This window comes from Cyprinus carpio, chromosome A15 (assembly GCF_018340385.1).
Source record: "Cyprinus carpio isolate SPL01 chromosome A15, ASM1834038v1, whole genome shotgun sequence".
NCBI lineage: Eukaryota > Metazoa > Chordata > Actinopteri > Cypriniformes > Cyprinidae > Cyprinus > Cyprinus carpio.
Genome location: NC_056586.1, coordinates 13,158,748 through 13,183,575, shown reverse-complemented (window position 1 = coordinate 13,183,575; position 24,828 = coordinate 13,158,748). Strand labels below are relative to the sequence as shown.

At 36.1% G+C, this 24,828-nt stretch overlaps 1 protein-coding gene and 1 pseudogene across 1 annotated transcript in view; both read left to right on the top strand.

Annotated features, from left to right (window-relative positions):
- The window catches only part of LOC109069688 (neural cell adhesion molecule 1-like), a 96,419-nt gene extending 74,298 nt beyond the window's left edge, over window positions 1–22,121 (top strand). The window contains exons 16-24 of the mRNA XM_042771690.1: window positions 846–860; window positions 1,338–1,370; window positions 3,361–3,363; window positions 11,196–11,320; window positions 11,410–11,590; window positions 17,965–18,160; window positions 18,422–18,535; window positions 19,710–20,312; window positions 21,676–22,121. Of these exons, the coding sequence (XP_042627624.1) occupies window positions 846–860; window positions 1,338–1,370; window positions 3,361–3,363; window positions 11,196–11,320; window positions 11,410–11,590; window positions 17,965–18,160; window positions 18,422–18,535; window positions 19,710–20,312; window positions 21,676–21,796 (1,391 nt within the window). The 3' untranslated portion in view covers window positions 21,797–22,121. The remainder of the gene's footprint in view (window positions 1–845; window positions 861–1,337; window positions 1,371–3,360; window positions 3,364–11,195; window positions 11,321–11,409; window positions 11,591–17,964; window positions 18,161–18,421; window positions 18,536–19,709; window positions 20,313–21,675) is intronic.
- A 2,534-nt stretch (window positions 22,122–24,655) lies between these two features.
- The window catches only part of LOC122147779, a 55,826-nt pseudogene continuing 55,653 nt past the window's right edge, over window positions 24,656–24,828 (top strand).

The following is a 24,828-nucleotide window of genomic DNA, read 5'->3' as shown; positions in this document are numbered from 1 at the left end:
GTAAGATTAAAAACTGCCACACAGCATATTTTCTATTCTTTCTTCTGACAAGAATATTACAACACATTCACAATTAAAATTGTGAATTGTGACTTTCATTGCATAGAAAATAGATCACAAAGGATTACATATTAATGTAATATTAGTTATTCAGTGCAATGAGAACATTGGTCTTGATACATTTTCAGATTACTGTGTATAAATAATAAATGCTTGGCAGGTTTATCGCTGCTAAGCACATTCACTTACACTGGTCACACCTTACATAAATAATTTCAATCTTTTTATTCTTTATATTTGAATTCATCTACAAGAACTCTGACTGGTAACAGAACATCTTGCTCTCACACAGGACATAAAATTCTGCAAATATTCCACAAAACATCAATAAAAATCAATCGACCACATTAATATTCCTGTGATTTGTGTTGATTTCATTCTCATTATGTCTAAACACCACACACATCTACCCTCTTACTCCCCCTGGTGGATGTTTGTGTGATCAGCGGGATGTTTTGGACTTCCAGAGATGCCATTATCACATCATACACTCAACACATTATGCACTGGGATTTATTTCCTGTCAGTACATGAAACAAAACCCATTTAGTGCTGAAATCTCCAGGAAGTAGTCCAGAGATTAATGACTCTAACTCAGGTAAAGTATGAGTGATGAGAGAGTATTGCTATTTGATCTTGTTACCCAGCTTTTACCCTTTGACATTTTGAGACTTTTCTTTTTTTCATCCTGTCATTTTATGCGATTTTCCCCCCTATTTTGTTTCCCCATTTGTATGTTTTTTTTTCTCTCTATTTCTTTTTTCATTTTCTACCGGATCCTTTAGGGTATTCTTACACAAGTAAGTGTTTCATGTCCCCCTGTGATCATTGTTATCTTTTGATATCATTCATATTTCTTTGTATTTTATTGTTTGTTAATATCTTGTCTAGTGGTTATAGGATTTAAAGACCCCATGAAATCAAAATGAGAGTTTTATGGCTTTAAGTCCGTGTCTGTTATGAGGTCAGCCATATGTTATTGTACTCGCAAAAGCTGACTACATTAAAATATAATTTTTGTGCTCTATAGAATAATTATATCTTCTCCTCTAATATTACCTGCCTCTGATTAGCAGTAGCAAGTATCAAACCATCATGGTTGTGACAAAATAAAAGGATATACATTAATTCCATTAGGATACACATTAACACGTTAAAGATAACTGGGCTCATCATGTGTTCTTACGGGGTCTTTAAGTTCATATGCTAGCTTTTTCCTCCATTAGTTATCAAACGAAATAAAAGTGAACGTTTTCTTTTCTTCATGTGCTCCCTAGATGGGATTTTTCATTTTCACACTGAGGACACAGGTTTGTTATGCAGCTGTATGGTGATCTTCATAGTTCTGATTATATAATATTAAAAAACAAAACTAAAAAGATCCTTCTGTTGGTAATATAAAGAGTTAATATTACATGATGCTCTGGTTTTGTGGCTGCAGAAAAGCCTTCACATGTCTTAACTTTAGGCAAAACACAGTTAATCCAATTATTAGTACACACAAAGTATTTAAAGTTTAGCAACTTTAAATATTTCTTTAGGGATTGAGATCCAGTGTGATGTGCTTACAGTATCACATGCTTTGTGCAAAAACTAATGCATGATCCTCAGGTATTATATTCTTCAGTCTTTCCTCTGTTTTTCATTGAGAAATATGATTTGAGAACTTAACAGTAGTGTTTGCATAAGCAGCCATTACTACTAGCTTACAGGATTTGAACAAACCTTTAACTTAGTATTAAACTTGAATACATAATTTATTCCATACTGTTTCTGCTGAGCACCTAAATATCACCTCAGATTGTGTTGCAAAAGCAATGTTGTTAGTTTAATAAGCAATAAGAGTTTTTTTTTTTTTTTTTTTGCCTGGCAGATGATAAAACTGGAAAAATCCCGTAAACTTAAGAAAGGGACCCAAGCCATATAATGTCATATAGACCTGGTGGTGGGCCCTTTACATCAGATGTGCAACCATCTAGAACAACCTCTTGGCAACACCTTAGCAACCACCAAGAACACCCTAAAGGCCCCGATATACTAAAAAAAAAAACTTTATTTTTCATTCTTCATTTAGGGGTAAAACGAAGTTTGAAATACGTGAGCAACGTTATACTGTTCCCTAAGCTGCCCACTCTGATGAAAGCGCCGTTTAAATGAATATGTAAATATGTGCTGCACGCTTTCCTCTCAGTAACAAAATAAACACAACAAACTTTTTTTTTATAAAAATGATTTGTTCATAGCAACATTGGGTATGCTTCCCGTGAAGTCACAACACATGTATTAACACTGCACTTTATTCAATATATTGCTTAAAAGCAAGCAGCAGTAATAAACATGGAAAATAGTGTCTCTTAATTTAATTTTGCTTTATTTGCAACTATAAAGTGGCTCTCCACTGTGTTCATGTTTTTTACCCGCGGACATCTCACTTCAAAGGACTCGACAAATGAAATGAACCCAGAGAAGATTTTGTGTGAAAATAGGCGGAGCCACAAACAAACTTCATTTTGCCCGAATTTTGTTCGAAATGACGTCACGTCAGTTTGTTCTTCAATTTTGCTTGAAGTATATCGGGGCCTTAAGAACCGTGCAGCATTATGTTAAGAACCACTCAGAGCAGCTTAGCAGCCACATAGCAGCTTGGTCACAACCACTCCGTTAACTTTAGCAACCAGATAGCAACCACCAGAACACACTAGCAGCTGTTTAGAAATGCATTATACACCACTCAAAACATTAGCATCTACATAGCAACACCCTAGTATCCAGCAAGAACATGTTAACAATCACATAACCACCCACAACACTTTAGCAACTGCATAGCAACTTAGTAGCAACCACCTTAGAAACAGTATAGCAACATGCTAAGAACCATTCAGCGAAATTTTGCAACTGCATATCAACATGCTGACAACAAACACACTGAGCAACCACCAAAACCCCCCTAGTAACCGCTTAGAAAGAAAGGCTTCAACAACCACTCAGAACACTTCAACAACCAAATAGCGATGCAGTAGCAACCACCAAGAACACTTTGCAACACTTTACAGTCCCTCAAGGATTTTGCAGAACTTTTTTTCAGATTTTTGCGGCCTGAAATGACTGACTTTGCTGCGGCATTTCTCAAAATTTGCAGTGATATTTGCGGAATTTCTTATTGTTTTGCAGTGATATATATAAATATACCACAGACAACATTCTTCTAACACTGTTATGACTTTTCTGACTTCGAGAACCACTGTAGGTCTCCAGACTAACATTTGAGGACACCAGCACCAGTGCCATTAAGTTCTACAGAAGGTGGCACCAGCACCTGACAGTAAAGCACTCACCCTAATCGCACATGTATATCTCGGAGACATCTAATGTCTGCATTTACATTTGCAAGATGTATTTTTAAGACTGCTTGTTCATCTGCAGTACGTCTCTAAGATGTTTCCAGTCAGATGTCAAATAGACATTTATTAGAATGCATGTAAAACTGCTTCTGAGACGTTTAGTTGTGTGAAGCATTTAAAATCACTCGAAAACATTAGACCATTTCTGCCACAAGTTGTTCCTGTAGTATTACTGTTAAATCCATGGTGAAGGGTGGTGATTTGTGTTTATTGAACAATGTTTTTCCTGGTTTCCACATCAGTGGCGTTTGTTCTGATATCAGCTTTAACAGAATTCTGCGCTGAATTTGAATGCTTCTCACAAGATTTCACAGAGATGTTATTGATTCTGTGGGGAATTCAACTACTTTCTTCACTGTATCTCCCAGCGCTGTGTATATCAATCGAGATCAGCCTGCGGCTCCAGCTTGAAGGAGATAAACGTCTGTGCTGCGAAGCCCACACGAGTAGCGTGGATTTATTTCCGCTTTTGGTTCGTTTATCCAATGTAGCTCTTGTAAATCGGTCATGATGAGAACGCAAGGCTGTTAATTCCATTTTTGGAACTGAGTAACAACCTTCCTTTGACTGAATGCGCATTGCGATGATGTCACAAGACGCTTCTAAGCCCAAATTCTGCGGAAAAATTGTGCCAATTACGAAAATTTGCGATCTTTTGTGAAAATTGCGGAGTTTGCTTGATTTTTCGATACATTCAGCGATCGCAAAATCGTGAAATCCTGGAGGGACTGACTTTAGCAACCACTGAGATCACCTTCGTAACCACATAGCAACACTTTAAAGGGGTCATCGGATGCTTTATGCACCTTTACAAGCTGTTTGGACTGAAATGTGTGTTGGCAGTGTGTGTGCACAACCACCCTATAATGATAAAAATCCACCCAGTGTTTTTTTTTTTTTTTACCTGTTTTTGTGACATCACACAGACAGGCCCCTCCCACGATAGTTTGATTGGCAGTGGCGTTTCAGCACAGACTGGACTGGCGTCTTACCTTAGACCTGCCCAGTGAGCTGTCATCAGTCCGACATTGTTTCATGCTGGAGCAGATGTAGACAAGAATGTCTCCTAAGCGATTGATGTGTTCTGTTGTTGGATGTAATAATGAACATAGCAGTCGTCATTAGCTCCTGACATCTGAGCCGCTGAAGATGCAGTGGATCATATTTGTTTCTGAAGGGAATGCGCCCCCGATCTACATAAAAGCGTCTATGTTCGCGCAAATTATTCATGATCCAGCTTCAACAACAGAAGTGAGTATAAGGTTTTTTTAATGGATCTTTGCAAATTGCCTTTCCTAATAATGTGCTAATTAGCAAGTTTCACGATGAATGTGGCTAAAGTAAACAGTTCCTCAGAAAGCAGCGGGGTCAGCAAAGTTAATTTGCATTTAAAGGAAAATGCTACAAAACGGCTTGCCCTGAAAAGAGCTGTTTTGACTTATCCACTACCATTTATGTCCGAGCTGTTTTTGACTTATCCACTACCATTGAGAAATTTTAACCAAACTATGTTACAGACTTTTCATTAAGACCTTCAAGAATCATATCAACTTGGGCATCCGATGACCCCTTTAAGAAACACTTTGAACAGATTGGCGTAACATAACCACTTGGAAAACTGCAACAACCATGTACAATACCAACCACCAATAACACCTTATAAACAGCATAGCAACATGCTGACAACCATAGCAACCAAACAGTGCCCTAGCAATCAAAACAGAACACTTTAGAAACCACCAAGAACATCCTAGCAACTTCTTAGAAAGTCTCCAACAACCACTCAGAACACTTCAACAACCAAATAGCAATGCAGTAGCAACCACCGAGAACACTAGTAACCACGTATCCACCAAAGCAACACCAAAATAACCACCCGTAACACTTAAGTAGCCACTTAGCAACTCCATAGTAACCACAAGAACACCTTAGAAACAGCATAGGAACCATTCAGAACTTAGAACCATTCAGAACAATTTTTCATCTGCATAGTAACATGATAAGCAACCACCAAGAACACCCTAGCAATTGCTTAGAAAGAAAATCTCCAACAACCACTTAGAGCACAACCAAATAACAATGCAGTAGCAACCACCAAGAACACCCTAGTACCTGTGTAACCTCCTAGCAACAAACTACACTTAGAACAATTTTGCAACTGCGTAGCAAATGCGCTAAGAACCAATCTGTACCAAACCAGGTTTTGTACAAGCACCACTATAAAAAAAGTGTGTGTGTGTGTGTGTGTGTGTGTGTGTGTGTGTGTATAATATATATATATATTATATATATATATATATATATATATATATATATATATATATATATATATATATATATATATATAATGTATGTGTGTGTGTGTGTGTATACAGTATGTGTGTGTGTGTATATATATAATATTTCAGTTGTGTTTAAATCAAACCATATTCTCAATCTCTCAGAGGAAATCCTGCTCTGTGTGTCTCTGCTTCTGTGCTTAATGTTGTGATCTTTGTAATTAAAGCCATTTTGAGTTGCTTGGTTTTGTGTTTCTCTGCAGTTTGTTCTAACCCTTGAATCTTTTTTTTTTTTAAATAGTTACATTTGTGTCTGTATTTTTTGTATCTTTCATGCAACCAATTTCCTTTCAACCAATCATGTGCGTGCGTATGATGTGACTGTGTCATGTGGCTTGCATGATGCTGGTGATGTCATCATCCACACTGATGAGCAGAAGGTAAACACTCGGGCCCGGCTCCATCCTCTCATGTACAGCATTAGCCTTCACTCACATCAGAATCACCGCATTCATCCCTAAACAGCCATTATAACTCACTCCTGTCACATTTCTAGAATTAAATCCCCTCAGACAGGTCATGAAATTTCATCCATTCCCAATTTTTAACGGAGACTGTTACCCTTGAGCAACCACTGCGCTCTGACTGCACAAATTATCTTCCGTGGTGAATATGCAATCAGGAAAAAAAGCTGATGCTGTGTCCTGCCAACCATGAAAATGACATCAAAAGCTCTGGAGCTGAAAAACATTTCCCCAGAGTGATCACTGGGTACGACGATCTCACTCTTTTATGTTAAGTCAAAACATTTTGAGAAGCAGAGGGTTTACGGACGCTCTACACTGACGTCCTTTCATCTTGTGCTGCTTTGGATATGCTGTTACCGGTGTACAATTATATCCAAATTAGAAAATCCCTAAAAAAAACAAAAACAAATGTTACAGTAGACACTGCGCATGGTTGATCTCAATGGTTTATTTATTCTCCAGTTTTAAGCATGTTTCAGTAACTTTCACAGTACTGCATTTCCTTTCAACGTACCTTTGAACCTTTTAGAAGGGTCCTCCTCTCCTCTCCGAAGATTTTCCCCTTATATTCTCTATATTTTTTACTGAATGCAAATAAAATTAACAATCACTACATAAAAAAAAATTTTGCGACTTTCTTTTCATTGCACATTTGCGTACTTTGCTTGCACGCCTTGACTAATAATATAGGTTTTACAACGTTTCTGTGATTGGATATTGGTCTATGTTTTGCTTGTTTTTTATAAGACAAAAAAGGGCAAATTTATTTAACAGTTGCACCATTTTACATCTTATTTACAAACCACACACAATCTAGTTCAAGCATGCAATATCTGCAGTTAAATAGTACCATGTGTATTTAAAGTAATAGTTCACTCAACAATTAAAATTCTGTCATTAATTACCCAACCTCATAAGACTTTTGTTTGTATTCGAAATGCAAATATAGATATTTTTCATATTCTCATGTGAACAAATTTTTCAAAAAGTTCATAAAGGCATGCATACCCTGCAACCCAATATGTGTATTTCCATACTAGGCGAAAAAATAGTATGCGAGCCAAGTAGTATGACCGAATTCATAGTATTCATAAAATAGCAGGTGAAAAGTACTCAGATGACCTACTTCCAGCGAGATTCAGAAGTGCTCTTTCAATAGACAGTGGAGTTTACTATCTATGATGCCATGGGAGTTGTGAAAGCGACACAGCTGATAGGTCACATGACAGTGAAAAAATGTTGGATGTGTACATCTAAATTTTATTCATACTACCCACATTCATATAATAGAACATACTTTTTAGTGGCCTCAGGGGCAAATGTAGTTCTGCCATGACAATCATCTGAGAGTTTAGCTTGGTAATATACAAGGCAATTTCAGTGTGTTTGGTCTTGGCAGAATAAAACCGTTGCGCTGCTGCTGTGGCAGAGCAAGTACCAAGACTTGCTAATGCCAGTACATCTACAGACATGATGCTGTGAGCATGTAAGAAATACTGCTGCTGCACATATAACATGTATGAGACAACCCCATATAAAGCATACATGAAATCACCCGTAGCAGATCTATACAGGTGGAGCTGGGGAAGGTGGAGGGTTTCTGTAGCGTGCTGCAACTGCTACAGCAACCACTAGCCGAGTATTTGAATGTTTGAGCAGCAAGCCGCTTTACATAATAATAATGTCATTATACCAGATTGCACCACATGAATAATGTCATGTCAGATTGAGTTTAGAACCTATCGGCCTGTGCCATCTAGAGTTTTCATGACAGAATTTTGTGTTACCTTCTACTAGACAGTATGCGATTTCGGATGCAAAAATAGTAAAAGTAATCCATATGAATGGAATGGATTAATCTAAGTCTTTTAAAGAGACATGTTTACTTTATATGATGAACGGATATAATTAGGCTTTTATTCACATATAAAGATTGATTAACGCACAGAGCAAATCAAATATGCTTAACGGAAGCTCATCTGTGCTTGCTTGACACGCAAGAACAAAACTCATTTATTATCTTGCATCAAGATCCTAAGATGAACAAAAGTCTTATGGTTTTGGAATGAAATTATGATTAGTAAATGATAAGAGTTTTCATTCTTGGGTGAACTATTCATTTAAGTAATTGTTATTGTATTAACATTCCTCCTTTCTATGCAAATAAGGGTCATAATAGATTGACAGTTTAAACTGAATTGACTGAATTAAAATTCCAATTTGATTACTGAATTTGAGGTAGCAAAACCGGCTGCAGAATTTCAATTTGAATTTGAATGCAAGGAAGTAAACGAATTTCAAAGAAAGCAGCTTTGAATGTTGGAGAAAAAAAAAGTTTTTAAAACTTTCTAAAAGTCTATAGGCCTTAAAAACCAGGAGGATGATATATAAATTTGCTTTTAGGTTATATTTTTCATCATATTCATTGTGGGTCAGGGTTTAAGAACTGTTGCATTCCTGAAATGTGTTATCTGTGCTGAACTGCAATTCCTTTCTTTCCAGCTGAACTTCTTGTGGTTGTGGCCAATTCAACTCAAATTCCAAATAATGGAAATGAAAGCCCAATTCTGAAGTTGCCCAATTTGCCCAACCTAGTACTCACTAGCAACCTGCAAATTAGGCCATTTGTGGGGTGTGTTTGAGATATTACCCAATTTGCATAACTCCTTTAATGAATCCATTGCTAAAACAATGCAGTCAGTGTGTGTAAATAAATGGCACAATTCTTTATTGGCGATTTCCCCCTCAGAATATCTCAGTGTATCTGCCATTAAGATAATGAACATGCAAGTGCATTTGCAAACCTGTAAAACTCTTATTTTTGCTCCCTTGTGTATATGATAGTTTAATTCACTGTATCCTGTAGGGACAGATGGCTAAGGAGGATGGAATTAATCATGCAGTGCTGCACTTTCATTATTTAAGAGATGAGCGTTTATTGATAACCCTTTAAACTGTCAGTTGAATAGAATAGCTGTTTGTTAATTGAGTTGATTGTTTGGGATTGGAGCTCCTTGCATCAGTTAGTGGGGCTTCTGCCATTTTATGTGCTGCAATTTTTATGACCTCAGACCACATTAAGCTTAATTACTGCATTTTTATCACATCTCGTTCAGTTTTTGCAGTTGCAACAGTGTTTCGTAGCAGAAGATTTGAGCTGTACCTCTTGGGGGGAAAAAATCCTCCTTAATTGGAGAGGTGATGCTATTGATGTATTGACGACATTAATAATTTCACCACTGCATGGACAAAATTTAGGGTGTTAGTGATTAATACCAGGATAAGCAAGAACTCCAAACAAAATGAAAGAAAAAAAGCCTGTAATTTGAGATTGTATGAATGAAAGCATCTCTCTCGTACAGGCTAATAGCTAATCACTGGCTTAATGAGAGTAAATGCCTTCATTTGTCCAACCGCGGTGTACACGCGTAGCTTCTGCCTGCAATGTTGTCACTCTGTGAATCAAACTAATGTAGTGAATCAAACGAGCATTCACTGGTCATTAAAATTAAATGGATCATGATGGCCCGTGAAGGAGCGGCCTCAGTGAACAGCGCCATAGAAATATTCCCAATTCACAGCGCGCTAATGCACATGACTGCTCTATAGGGATGTTCACAGTTCACCGTGACCTCCAGATATCAGCCTACTCATCTAAGGAGCCACAGCCAACCAGCATTTGTCATATTATTCTATTATTCACCTACAGTATATGGAATCACTGGTGTGTAGGTAGCTAAGAATTGTGGGATTAACTTTTAATGCAAGTAATTAGAGGTTGACTTGCGTTTCATTGGCCAGAATTGCTATCTACAGATCTGGGTGGCCAATCGTGTAATTTTCTTTTTTTTTTTTGCCCCATACTGTATGTACAAGACAAATGGCATGAGTTTAAAGTAGTGGTGCAAAAATTTGATGATTTTTCTGTCAGTAATATAATTAATAGTTTTTTAACATTTATTGTAAATTGACTTGCTTTAATAGTATTATTATGAGTTATTTGTATATTGGAGTGACGGCCTGTTTATTTGAACAATAACAGACCGAGGACTGTTTAAGAAACCCTGTTTGAAAACCATAATACATTTTTGGGGCTTCTACTGATAGGAAAATTACACATTGCAGCTTGAATAACAGCATAAGAGGTGTACACAGAAATTGTAAAAAATTAAGTGAATTAAATAGAATTAAACTTTATTTTACAATGTGTACTATGGTAAAATGTCAAAGTAAATTCTTTATAAATTGACTGTCAATTTCACAGTTCTGTTATTCAACATGATTGACATGGTTATCAGTCAATGTTGAAAATCTCAAAATAGTTAAATATCGCTCTATGTATAGACCTTTTACTACACATAATACCAATATTTAATGTTGATTTTCATTCCTTGTTTGGACCTCTCTTCCTTTTACACATCTTTGTTTTTTAAGGGGATATTTCATCTAAAAATGAAAATCTGTCACCATTTATTCACCTTTATGTCATTCCAAACCCATAAGACTTTTGTTCATCTTCAAAACACAAATGAAACCTAAGAGATCTGTCTCTTCACTGCAAGTCCATACAACCAAAACTTTGACACTTCAAAAAGTTTATGAAGACATCATAAAAGTAATCCATATGAATTGAGCACCTTAATCAAAGTCTTCTGAAGGGACACAGTTGCTTTATATGATGAGCAGGTTTTATTTAGGCTTTTATTCACATATAAAAGCATAGTGCACATCCAATATGGAAAACAGAAGCTTGTTTGATGGACAGATTTGGTGGATGACTTTGGTTTCAATGTAACAAAGTCTTACAGGTTTGGAATGACATGAGAATGACATTTTAGTTTTTTTTTTTTGTTTTTTATTCATGATAACTATTCCTTTCAGTTATCATGCTTTTTTCTCACATCATTGTAACTGGTTTGTTGTTGTAGGAGAGCCAAGTCCTCCTATACTAGAAGGCACTCTACAACCTAAAGGCAATTCTCTCAAAGTTAAATGGACCAAACAAGATGATGGAGGGTCACCAATCACACATTATTTGGTCAGATACAAAGCTGTGAGTATCCAAATATGAATATATTTAATGTGGTCCTTCTTATTTTGGTTGCAACTTTGTTAGTTTCACGCTTGGTCATTGGTACACAGAGGGAAGACTCTGACTGGAAGCCCGAGATCCGTCTGCCCAATGTGAGTGAGTATGTAATGCTGATCGGGCTGGAGTGGGACACCGAGTATGACGTGTTCGTGGTGGCAGAGAACCAGCAGGGCAAGTCCAAGCCCGGCACTCTGACCTTCAGAACCTCATCGGAGCCTGCAGCTACCACAGGTAACCACCATCATCCATCCCTCTCTCCCTCTCTCCTCCCATCCATCCTTCTCTGTGCCCACCCTCGCTGCTGGTCTCAAGCACACTGATTTTAACAGCTGACTCAGAGCTGTAATGACACCAAACATGCGAATGCAGTGTGGGCCATCACTTACACTGCATGATAAACAGTGAGTCATGCTACATGGCAGATCACGAAACACACGGACAAAACATTTGGCTCATTCATATGAGATTCTTGATGGCATATTTCTATAACATAAGATTATTGTTAGACGGTGATGTCAGTTTCCAAGCTGGCCATTCAAGCTGTTTTAGATTTTGCCAAATAGATATATATATATATACATATATACATACATATATACATATATATATATATATATATATACACATATATATATATTGAATAACTTATACAAAATACATTGGGCACAACTAAAAATCAAACAAGATATAATTATATATAACTACAAGTTAAAATAAGGAATTATTTTTAGCTGCACAATATATATATATATATATATATATATATATATATATATATATATATATATATATTGATATATTATTTTTGTTGTTTTTATATACAGACATTTGAATAAATGCTATATATATATATATATATCACAAAGTAATACAACCACTTATTTTTATAATATCGTCCAATATTGTACCGATATGTTCCCTATTTTAATCTAATCACTAATTTATACAGGATTGACATTTTGAATGTTGATTGCAAAATCTGCATTTCCTCTTGAGGAAAAAAAAAAAAAAAAAATGTGTGTGTGTATATATATATATATATATATATATATATATATATATATATATATATATATATATATATATATATATATATATATTATATTTATATATATATATATATATATATATATATATATATAGTTTTGCCTTGCATGGTCAGTTAACTTTTTAAAGCCTGTTTTGTTTCTATTACACAAGGATCATCAGACCTCTTGCATTTACATGCAGGTACACTCTGAGTCGTTTTCTCTGTAATGTTATTGACTTGGCCTCCATCCACCTGTGACCAGGCTAACCCTCAGCATTAGCAGCAGGGCAGTAGCCCAATGCATCTGCCTTTTCCCCCCTGCCTGGAGGATCATTTCCTGCTTACGACCCCTGCCTAGTGTGTTGTGGCTACCCAGAAACTGGGAGTTGCGGTCGAGTCAGGCATGCCATGGGCACAGCTGGGGTTCACTGCTTCACTTGTAATGTAACAATCATGTGGTGCTTCTTAATGCAGAGATACTTTGTCTGTCCCTCGCTGTCTCTCTCTCTCATTAACACTCTGAGACGGCCCTCTGGACGTAGGAGGGTTGAATCGCTGCTCTCTTTGGCATACTAGGCTGTGAATGGCCCACATCCAAAGGCTGTTTGTCTCACTCACACCTCGGAGTACAGAACTGCACTCCTCACAGCATGCCAATGAGACCACATCACCTCCTGACTAACTTTACTCAACATGTTTTATTTTTTACTGTGATAACTAACATTAAAGTTGAGACTGTTGGATTTTGGCGTATTAGATGTCTTTAACGCTTTCCAGTGCTTTAATGTAGTGCTTATCCACTACTATTCAAATATTTGTATTTATTTTGAGTAACATTTATGCGCATACTTACTCAAAAAAACAATTTCAGCAACTTGTGAAAGTTTTGTTTATTTAATCATATTTGGCATTTCATAACCTCTTAACTGAATATTTTATAAGAACTCATGCATTATTCTGCTGTTTGTTAATGAACTGTGTACATCTTGGAGCTACAATGTTAATACAGGCACATTTCATAACACAATGGAGATTTATATAATGCGGATGCATATTGTACATTCTTCACAACAAATGTGTTCCCTCCTTATGGAAAACGTCTGGTACAGACTCTTTATCCCTCTCTGCCTAACAATTTTTAGGTGATATTTTTGGCCCCAGTGGGTCTTTTTAAGCTTAAACATCATAAAATAGCATCCTTTTACTTATTTGACAGTTAATAATGAATATATAATGAACAAAACAAGTGATAAACACGTCTTTTATGACTAACTATGTCATTTTTCTTGTTTTAATTTATATAAATTTAATTTCAGGGTTTCTATACACACACACACACACACATCTATGCACACACATCTTATTTTAGTATCATTGAGATTATATTTATTAATATTTTGAGTCAGTTTTTTTCATTTTAATCTTAGTTAATTTTTTTTATAATTTTTTTTGCTTTTGTCTATATATCATATATATATATATATATATATATATATATATATATATATATATATATATATATATATATATATATATATATATATATATGACTATATAGTTTTTATTAATGCTTATTAATGCTAATGCATAGTTAAACCTATGCTAGATTAAATAAAGAAATAAGTGTTCCGTAGTCACAGTCACAGGTAAATAAGTTCACGTCCAATTTGTTCTGCTGCTCTGCTGTTGTTAGCGTTCAGCTATTCCACATATTTCTCATCTACTTTGAAGCAAAACTACACAGCACTGACTCTTCATTAGCTGCTTGCTCTGTAGAGCGTTGTTTGTTTAATGCAGCACCTCTTGGTCTTCGAGGACATTTTTCAGACCATTTTTATGGTTTAAAAGTCATATTTGTACTCTCTAATTAGCTTAAAATATAATTAATATCTTGTTCCCTGCTACTTGCTGTGTCGGCTGTGAGGTACACTGTGTTTTAGGTCTACATTATAAAGTTAAGGGCTAATTCTGTGTTTTTTGCATTAACTTCAGTAACATCGTCCTGATATTATCTGCATTATAGTCCAATACACAACTCCCACTGTCAACTGGGTCATCCTCAGGACGTGGTGCCATTTCAGGAATATAAAACAAAAAACAAAAAACAACAAAAAACACAAAACAAAAAAAAAAAAAAAAAAAATGAAATAAAAAATAATTTTAACTAGGTCATCCTCAGGACGTGGTGCCATTTCAGGAATATATATATATATATATATATATATATATATATATATATATATATATATATATATATATATATATATATATATATAAATATATTCTACAGTGCCAACCACTAATATTGGCACCCTTGGTAAATATGAGCAAAGGCAGCTGTGAAAATAAATCTGCATTGTTTATCTTTTTGATCTTTCATTAAAAATAATTCACAAAATTCTAACCTATCATTGAAATAAAACAATGGAAATTGGGGGGAAACTCACATTATGAAATAAATGTTTTTCACTAGGGTATGTTGGCCACAATTATTGGCACCCCTAGAAATTATTGTGCGTAAAATATCTCTGAAGTATATTCCCATTCATATTTACGATTTTTGTTTGCACACCAGGGTGACTAGGGGCATGAAATTCTCCAGCCATGACTTCCTGTTCCACAGGATTATAAATATGGGGAACACAAAGGCCAAATTCCCTTAATCATCCACCACAAGGAGTAAAACCAAAGAATATAGTTCTGATGTGCAGAACAAGATTGTGGAGCTTCACAAAATAGAGAGTGGCTGTAAGATAAGAGCTAAAGCATTTAAAATCCCCATTTCCAACATCAGGACAATAATTAAGAAGTTCCAATCAACTAAAGATGTTTCAAATCTGCCTGGACGAGGACGTGTGTCTATATCGTCCTAATGCACGGTGAGGAGGAGAGTTTGAGTGTGGTGAACTGAAGAGAAGAATGGAGCTGTGGATCTGAAGGATCTGGAGAGATTCTGTATGAAGGAATGTTCTCTGATTTCTTGTCAGCTGTTCTCCAAACTCTTCAGGCATTATAGGAGAAAACTCAGTACTGATATCTTGGGAAAAGGACACTGCAATAATTGGGTGCCAATAATTGTGGCTAATGTGAACTTGAGAAAAACATTATTTCATAATAAGATTTTCCTGCCACTTTCCATAGTTTTATTTCAATGATAGGTTAGAATTTTGTTTATTTTTTTTATTTTTTATTTTTTGTAATGAAAGATCAAAAAGAGAAACGATGCAGATTTATTTTCACAGCCACCTTTGCTCAAATTTACCAAGGGTGCCAATATTAGTGGTTGGCACTGTAAATGACAAATGTTTTTTATCCTCTGACTTTATTATTATTATTCACAAAAGTATTAAGTCATATATACACATGGCAGTGGTATGGAGAATGACCCAACAACTGTCATATATTTTCACTTTCACCCTCAGCTTGTGCTTTCATTCATTTTCCTTTTTATCTCCACTTTACTTTTTCATTTCGCAACTTTGTTTTTGTGTTTGACTTATTTTTCTGTCTCTTGTTTTTCTCTCTCTTCCCATTTCCCCTTTTCCTTGTTTCTCTGTTGTCCTGTCGTTGTTCCTGGGCTTGGAAAATGGACGGACCATCACATGCACTCATAACGCAAACATCCTGGTGCCAATACTCTTCCTCCTTCCCTTTGTTGTGTTATTGCATGAATGTTTGTTTCTGCCTGTGATCTTCTGTTGGTCTTTGTGTTTTGTAGTCCCTCAGAGTGGTTCTTCAGTCTCCTCCCCTCTAGTGTCCCTTCTGCTCTCTCTGTTATTGCTGCTTTTGCTTTGATAAAGTCGAGGAAATGTCTTCTCCTCATGTTGAGGATCCTCTGCGTGATTTGTCTCTGTATCTCTCTAATGTGCTGGGAACACTGAGCCTCACAGACAAGAGTAACTCCAATTATAACTTAAGGAAATACAAAATATATTCAGTTTCAGATGACCAAAAGCTTAAAATGACTATGCTTTTTAATTTGTCATTAATAAAGTAAATTTTTTATATCACATCCAGTCTATAGACATTTGCACTGTATTGTGTAAGTAAAGCTGCATTGTGTCATTCCAGTGGCACCAGATGGAATTAAATGAACGCTAAGCCCCGCCTTAAAACAATACTTATAATACCTTAGCAACTGTTTAAATTTTTAATGCAAGGTTTTTGAGGATCTGTTTTTGGGTAGTTTTAAATGCAATGTAACAGTATTCTCTAGAGGGGCAGAGCTTAGCAGATAGATGCAAAAACAAAGACATAATGAAACGGAGGGTCATGAAATAAGTTTTTAGAGACCAAATAATAATAATTTATGGCCTCTGTGGGCTTGACACATTTCATCTTAAGGAATGAAAGAGTGAAACACTAAGTTAAAAGCAGAGAGAGAATATATCTTGTCTGTCTTATATTCTTCTTTTGCTCTATGGATTGTTTGAACTAAAACTGTACCAGTCCTTTGGGATCAAACTTTGTAACAAACCTTTGAGATGTTATTTTATTACTTAAAAGACTTTTTGAGGCTTCTACTTACTGTAATGTTTGGAAAAACAGCAATGTATTATAGTCATAACTAGGGCTATTGTTCACATGTGGCATTATTAAATTCATTTTTATATAATGTTGTAGTGTCCTTTTTTATTCTATGAAAGTTTGGAGTCTGTAAGGTTTTTTTTTTTAATTTGCATTTATTTAAAAAAATGCTGTAAAAACAGTAGTATTGTAAAATATTATTATAATTTAAAATAATAAATCGTCAGTGTCACGTGATCTGTCAGAAATTATTATTATTATTATTATTATTAATGTTGAAAACAGTTGTGCAGCTAAATATTTTTGTGGAAACATCACGATTATTTGATGAAGAGAAAGTTCAAAGGAACAGCATTTTTTAAATAGATATTATAAATGTCTTTACTGCCACTTTTGATGAATAAAATGTAATTGCAGAATAAAAAAGTGTTTATTTATGCATTTATTTATTTTTAAATCTTTTAAATCTTGTGACACACTACTTAATCTGTCATAAATAGCATTTATGTTGTCCCAGTTGCCATCGTATCATGATCTTAACTGTCACTGGTGTTTATGGGTAAGTTATTTATTTTTTTATTTTTTTAACTACTGATGATAAACAAAAAAAACATAAAGGTTGGAAAGATGCAGGCAAAGATTGTATCATCATTTAGACACCCTCATGTCATCTAAACCTCTATGACTTATTTTCTTACGCTGATAAAAGGAAGATATTTCTTCAAAATATCTTCTTTTGTATCAGCTGAATAAATTAGGTTTAAACAGTTTAGAGTGACATGAGGGTGAGTAAATGATGACAGATTTTTCATTTTAAGTCCAAACTGTGTATTATATATTCACTGAGTGCGCAATTCTGTCTTAAGGGGGAGTTGTTAGCTTTGCCTTGTTGACTTCACCAATTGTCTTCGCTTTGCTGAATCCTGATAGTCTTGTGATCTGAAAATAACTCATGCTTGCTTGACTGTTACAGTGTGTGCTTCTTCAGTTTGGGCTGATGATCCTCCTGCTCTGTCTCTTTGTCTGTATCTCTCCTGTTTCTCCTCAGATTCCATGGAAGATGGGACAGGCATGAACACTGGAGTAATTGTTGGTATTCTTATACTGGTGTGTGTGCTGCTCTTGCTGATCGTGGACGCCACCTGTTGCTTCCTCAACAAGTGTGGCATCCTCATGTGCATCTGCGGTAAACCTGGCCAAGGCACCAAGGGCAAAGACATAGAGACGGGCAAAGCTGCCTTTGTGTGAGTATCCACAATGTTCTTGCACTATATATATATATATATATATGACGAAATAAGGTCATATCACACATCGAGAGCAGTTAAGGGCCCTGCATTGTCAAGTGCATGAATTCAGTCACATAAGCTGTTCTAGCTGTTAAAGTCCTCCAGCCACTGTGAAAGAAACAAGATCTTCTTTTATGCCACAACTTTAGTGACCTCATCCATCTCTCCTCATTGCTGTATAATGAGCAGATGTGTATGCCTTTTCTCTGCATGCAGTCAAGATGTGTCTAAAGAGCCCATTGTAGAAGTGAGGACAGAAGAGGCCACAGCCAATCATGATGCAGAAGGCCATCCTGAGCCAAATGAGACCACGCCGCTGACCAAACCAGAGTAAGCTCACTGTAACATGATAGTACTGTGCTCAATTAATGAATCACATAATCACAGAACATCTGCAATGCCATTAAACCAGTGTTTCCTACACCCTAAATATAACCATTTGAATCCACCTCCACTATCTAGCTTCTATTTTTAAATTTAAAGAGTAAAGACAACATGAAACAGCAATTTGCAATGCATTTAAAGCTGCAGTGTGTAATTTCTGTAAAGCTAGTGGCACTAAATGGAATTGTGCAAAATAAGAACTGCTTTCAAACACGTTTCCTTGAACTTATACTGACATCTAGTGGTGTAAATGTGTCATCATAAAGAAGTGCACTATTTGTAAATAGTTTTTCATCAGAGAATCCTGGAAAAAAAAGTATCATGGTTTACACAATGTTTCTTGAGCAGCTATTCAGCATATTAAAATGATTTCTGAAGGATCATGTAACACTGAAGCTTGGAGTAATGTCTGCTGAAAATTCAGCTTTGCCATCACAGAAATAAATTGCATTTTAAAATATATTAAAATAGACAAAATTTTATATTATTATATTACTGTTATACTGTATATTTAATCAAATAAATGCAGCCTTGGTGAGCATAAGAGACAAAAAATGTAAAAATCTTACCTATTTAAAACACCTTTTGCAACTTTTAATAAGTGCATCTTTAAGCATGGGATGACAGTATTATAAAATATTACATTCAGCAGCTAGAACATCCATAATGTGATGAAGTCATCCCGAGTCTGACCTGGGTCCTGTTCCCCCTTTCTTTCATTGAATTTGACACATCCATACATCATTTGTTTAAGCCCTGTATTCGGTTTATTATTATTATTCTTTAGAATTATGTGTTCAGGGACAGTAAGTCTGAGGACATTTAATGAGAATGTAAACAAAACATTTTGATTTCATGTTGTCTTTGGCCTCCTGCTCATTTTCCCTACATACTCTCATTTTATTTCCCCCTCCAAATTTCATATTTTAAATCAAGTACTCCCTCTAGTGACCATTAATTGTAACACTACTCTTGCAATGCATGCAATACTGTATTCCAAATGAGTATTGCATATGTGTTGTAGCCACATACCTTTAATGATTTGGTGTCTCTCCATTAATGTCTCCCCTCTGTGTCAACATCACCCGTCTGTGTTTCTGTTCTCTCCCTCTTCTCACAGGCAAGTTACGGAAACTGCCGCTGCGGTAGTGGACTTGCCTCTTTCCGTGCCCACTAACTCAGACACAGTCACTGACACCTTTGACCTTAGCCAGAGCAGCCCAGTTAGCGAGAGCACCACTCTCACCTCCAGCATCACAGCACCTCCCTCTGACTCTCCTAACCTGGTCCACATGACACCACCCAACAGCAGCACACCCAAATCTCACACCAAACCCTCCAGCTCATCTCCCCTGTCTTCCGACCCGGCTAATGTTACTCTCCTGGTAGACCTGGGTGATTCCCCAGAGCCACAAGCTGAGGTTCCTCCAGTGGTCCCTTCAGAAGAACCAGTCCCAGTGCCTCCTCCTCCCCCCTTCAGCGCTGTCCAACCAGCTTCTATAAACTCAAAAATCACAGAAAACGAATTAGAGTCGCCCGAGTCTCATCATGCCACTTTAAATCCCATCAGCCCACAGAGCAGCGTCGCAATCCCCTTAGTGAATCATGAACATGAGATTGATGGAGAGCTCCCACTGGCTCCAGACACAGACGTCCCTCAGGATGGGTCACATGCTGTGGGGACAGCTGGCTCCAATGGCCCATCTGTTCCAGCACAGGACGAGTATGGATCTCTAGATGCTCTCTAGATGTTCTCTCAGTTTGTTGTTTGAGTGTGGTGTTGTGGCTGTTAGATGTTTGGTTGTAATTTCACTGCATGTGGTCATCTGAATCAGTGAATGTGCATGAATTCTTTAGGTTTAGTCATTTAAAGGTCGAAAAATCAAGTAATTTACTCAGCCTTATGTCATTCCAAACATAAGAACAAAAGGGCAGTTCACATCAAGGACAATAACTATAAAAATACCTATAACTGTAAAATAATTTTATGAGAATAGGGAAGTCTAACAAAGCAACTATATCATTATTAATGTGAATTCACTACATTGACCAACAGGAAGTATCCTAGTTTAAAAGTGACTTCTGCGTGAGCTTTGCTTCATACAGTGCATCAATATAAGCAATGAAACTTTTCCCCTCAAAATATCTTAAAACCTTATGGAGTCATATTAATGGGGTCATATGATGCTGCTAAAAAGAACATTATTTTGGTGTAATGCAATGCGTTTATCCGGTTTAAGGTCTAAAAAGCAAGGTGTGCTCTGATTGGCCAGCTGTTCATTGTGTTGTGATTGGCCAAATGCCTCAAGCGTGTGATAGAAATGTTACGCCCCTTAACATACTATGCCATCTCCAAGGCCAGCAGCACGAGACCCAGTCCAGCTGCTCCGCTTGTGCACATCCCATCATCGGTTCTCTTTTAGCAGTTTAAGTCACATGTACTGTTAGGAGTAATGAATAATAATAAATTGGTTTATTTCGCGTCAGAGTGCGTACTGGAGACATGAACCGTTTCAAACGATTCAGTTCGATTTGGTGAACTGGTTCAACCGGTTCACTAAGAAGATCCGGTTAAATAGAAAGATTTGTTTGCAATCCAGACATCGCTAGATGAGAAAAAATAAATAAAACCCATTTCAAACAAGGCATTTGTTGCATCCAGGGGGGACATAATTACTGATTATAATGACCTATATTGTCTTTTTATGCGTTGCATTGTGCATCGCGCTGCGTAAATATAAAACCATGTCTGCATTTGTGATCTGAGAAACAACAAATTATTTAAATATAAAAAAACGTACTTACAGGCTGTGAGTCAGAAGTGCCAGACTGTCTTTGCGAAGTTTGAACTGTCCAATTTTATAGAAACAGCCGTTGTGCCACAGATGCATTGCAGGCTAAATACACGTTAAAAAAAAAAAAAATTATCATTGTGGCGTGACTGATATTTGTCAACCCGACTAACTTATTTGTTAAACAGACAGAAGAAATAAAGTCATACAGGTTTAGAATGACATGAGGGTGAGATAGTGATGACATAGTGTTCATTTGTGGCTGAACTGTCCCTTTAATGGTTTCAATCACAGGAAATTTCTGGATGATGATAAGAGTACAACTGAAAACGCAGACCTGAAGAAAGTTGCACCGGGAACCGGAGCAGAACCCAACGCCCTCACACAAACAAACGCCACTGAAAGTAAAGCATGAGAAGTTGAAGGAGTAAAGGCGTCGTGATGACCATGAACATGTCTGTTTAACAGTGCCCTTAATGAATTTTCTGAACAAAACGGTGTATCTACAGACAGAAGTTTCACTTACAATGTACTGTATGTATGCATTTTCCTTTTATTTTTGTTGATTTAAGTAAACTTCCAGAAGTTTCTGTATCAGAGTTAACAGACATCAAATTCATATAATTCAAAGATATTCTTATAAAGGTTCTTGTGTTTCTTTGTACATTTTTTTTTCTTCTGTCAGAAGGATAATTATTATAGCAGGGCATCAAGTTATTCAGGAGAATGATTTATTCAGTAATACAAAACAAATTTATTTTACAAAGTACATTGTTAAAATGTAAATGATTTTCTCCTATTTTTTTATCATGAGGTTTGAGGGCTAGGTTCGATTTGTTGTGAGTTTTGTGTTTTATTATATTTTATCATTATATTTTATTTACACTTTACTGTTTTGCCTGTTGAATGATAACTCATAATGGCATTTGTGTAAAGACAAAAAAATATCATAAGATATTTTAACATACTGTTATATTACCGAAAGTCTGATAAAGATTTCAAATGAACCATTTGATTTGCTGCTGAAGTCTTTATTAGATCAGTTTTTTTCAATTATCATGTGTTTCTAATATTTGGGATTTATACATTAAATCATTCTTCCAACATGCTCCTAAAGCATCAGCTTAAACTAAAATATCTTCTCATTTTTATACCTTGTACCTCTGGAGAAAGAATGTTTCACACTGTCACCTGCAAGCTTGTGCACTGTGATTACGTTATCAAGACCTTTGTCCATCTTATTTTTTTTCCTTCAGAAAATTTGCATAGCTTTGGAGCAACCGCTGAGTGTCCTTTTATAAAACATGACGGATGTTAACAGTCATGTATGAATCTGGACTGATAGGACACGTGACTCTGAGAAGAGTTCTTATATCATCACTCATTGCATGACTGTCTGCTTGCGCATGTCTGATGTTAAACCAGACTGGCCTGAGCTTTACGAGGAGATGGTGGAGAAATAGTGAAGGTCGTGGTTTCTGGATGTTTTCAGGATTCCGATGCTTAAAATGGTTTTGGACCGAATGAAAGATCATTTTGTTTGCCCATTGTACTCAAGTTGTTCAGTTGTTCACTGCCAGTTTGCCCGAAAACTGTAAATCGTTTCATGTATATGAGGATTGACCCATGAAATAGCAGTATAATGGGTGAGCTTTACAATGATAAGCAAAGAACATGTTGTAAATTGTGTTGTTCTAACACATTTTAATTAAACTCATTAAAACACGAAAGATTCTCTAGTTTGTTATGTTCGTTCAGTCGCATAAAAGTAAATATTAACTCTCTGCATGTTTTTTGATTGGTTGATTCATAAAGATCAACATTCTGATGTTTTTTGATTAATGGTTGCTTTCATTTTAAGCATTGTAAACAAATTTAAGTATTTTATCCATTTATACAAATATATGGTAACCAGGATACTCTCCAAAATACTAATCACAAATGGTTATTGTTGCTGCAAATAAAACTGGTTACTTGTTTTGGTTGGCAACACTGTAATCAAAAAATGAAATTAAAATGGCAAAACGGAAACTCTTTGGAGGAGATCCTATGGCGTTACAGTGGTAGTGGAAAATTGCTTGGTAATATTTTTTTAAGTGCCACTCTGGAATATATGTGTATAGAGTATGCATTGTATCCCTGTGAAACTCCACCTTGACAGAAAGGAGAACGCACCTGCCTATCAATTATTTTATTTGACCAGCAGGTGGCACTATATCACAAGCCGTCAAAGGTTAGTTGACGAGGTGCACCGTGCTTTAAATATAAACCTACTTAACAACACTAACATATGTATTAATTGTATTTAATATGCAATAAATGCAAAAACATAAATGTTTTGAATGCAACTTTTTATTTCAATTTCTGAATTACATTTTTTTGTTTATTTTTTTTTGTGTTGTTTGTGTGACAAAAATGTCTAGGTGTATCTACAGAAACACCTAGACAGTTTTGTCAAAAAAGAAATATTGAAAAAGTTGAGTTTAATAAAAATCTTGTAGGCTATTTATTATTATTATTATTATTATTATTATTATTATATTATTAGTATTATTATTATTATTTCTTTAAGTAAATTAGTAGTTTAAAGTTTGTGGTGGGAGCACAAAAGAATATATTCGGAAAGAATAAATCAAAACATTTGACGGGTAGCCATTGGGTGGTACTGAAAACCACACTGTAATTATAATTGGCAATATTAAGTAAAACAATAAAGTACAGTGGCTCGCTAATGTCCCTGGGTTATTCTTCACCGTTACTGGACGTTTGGGGAATAAAGCAGCATGTCTCCAGATAAGACGACTGTGGGGAGATGAGGTTAGACTCACTGGCACGGTGCTTTTGTGCGTGGTTTTCTCATTCATTCTCCCCCCTTCATTAATGGTCAAGCTAAGCTCTTTTAATGCAGTCATGCTCTTTAAAGTTATAAACATCTTTTTTGACAATAGTGGGAAGTGTACACCTACCGCACGCCGGGGCTGTCTTTCGCTGTAAAGTTGGTCGTAATATTTTAATATTCAGTCATATGTAAAATGACTCTTATGAGTTTTGGTTGAATCCCAGTTGTTATCCCTCACCAGCTCCATCCTAAGAGACTAATAATCACAGGGTTTCCTCGCGCGCCTCGGTGAAAACAGCGAGCCATTGCTTTGACGTCACTAGGTGATGATGATGATGGAATCCGCACGGCGAGTGTAGTGCGCGTGAAGGCGGCTCCTGTGGACCTCTCAGTATGTTGATGCCTTAATAAACAAGTGTTCAATTTTACGCGCCAATGGCAGGTAAGTGAAAATAACTGGACCGGTTAAAGCTTAATTGTTCTTCCAGATTGCTGAGTATGGCGCGCATAATGCTTATTAGTTGGTGAAAGTGCTGCGAGATGAGTTCATTTTGCGTTGAGGATGCAACTTGTTTCTTGGCTTTACTGATATCGCACGCGCCCCTAAG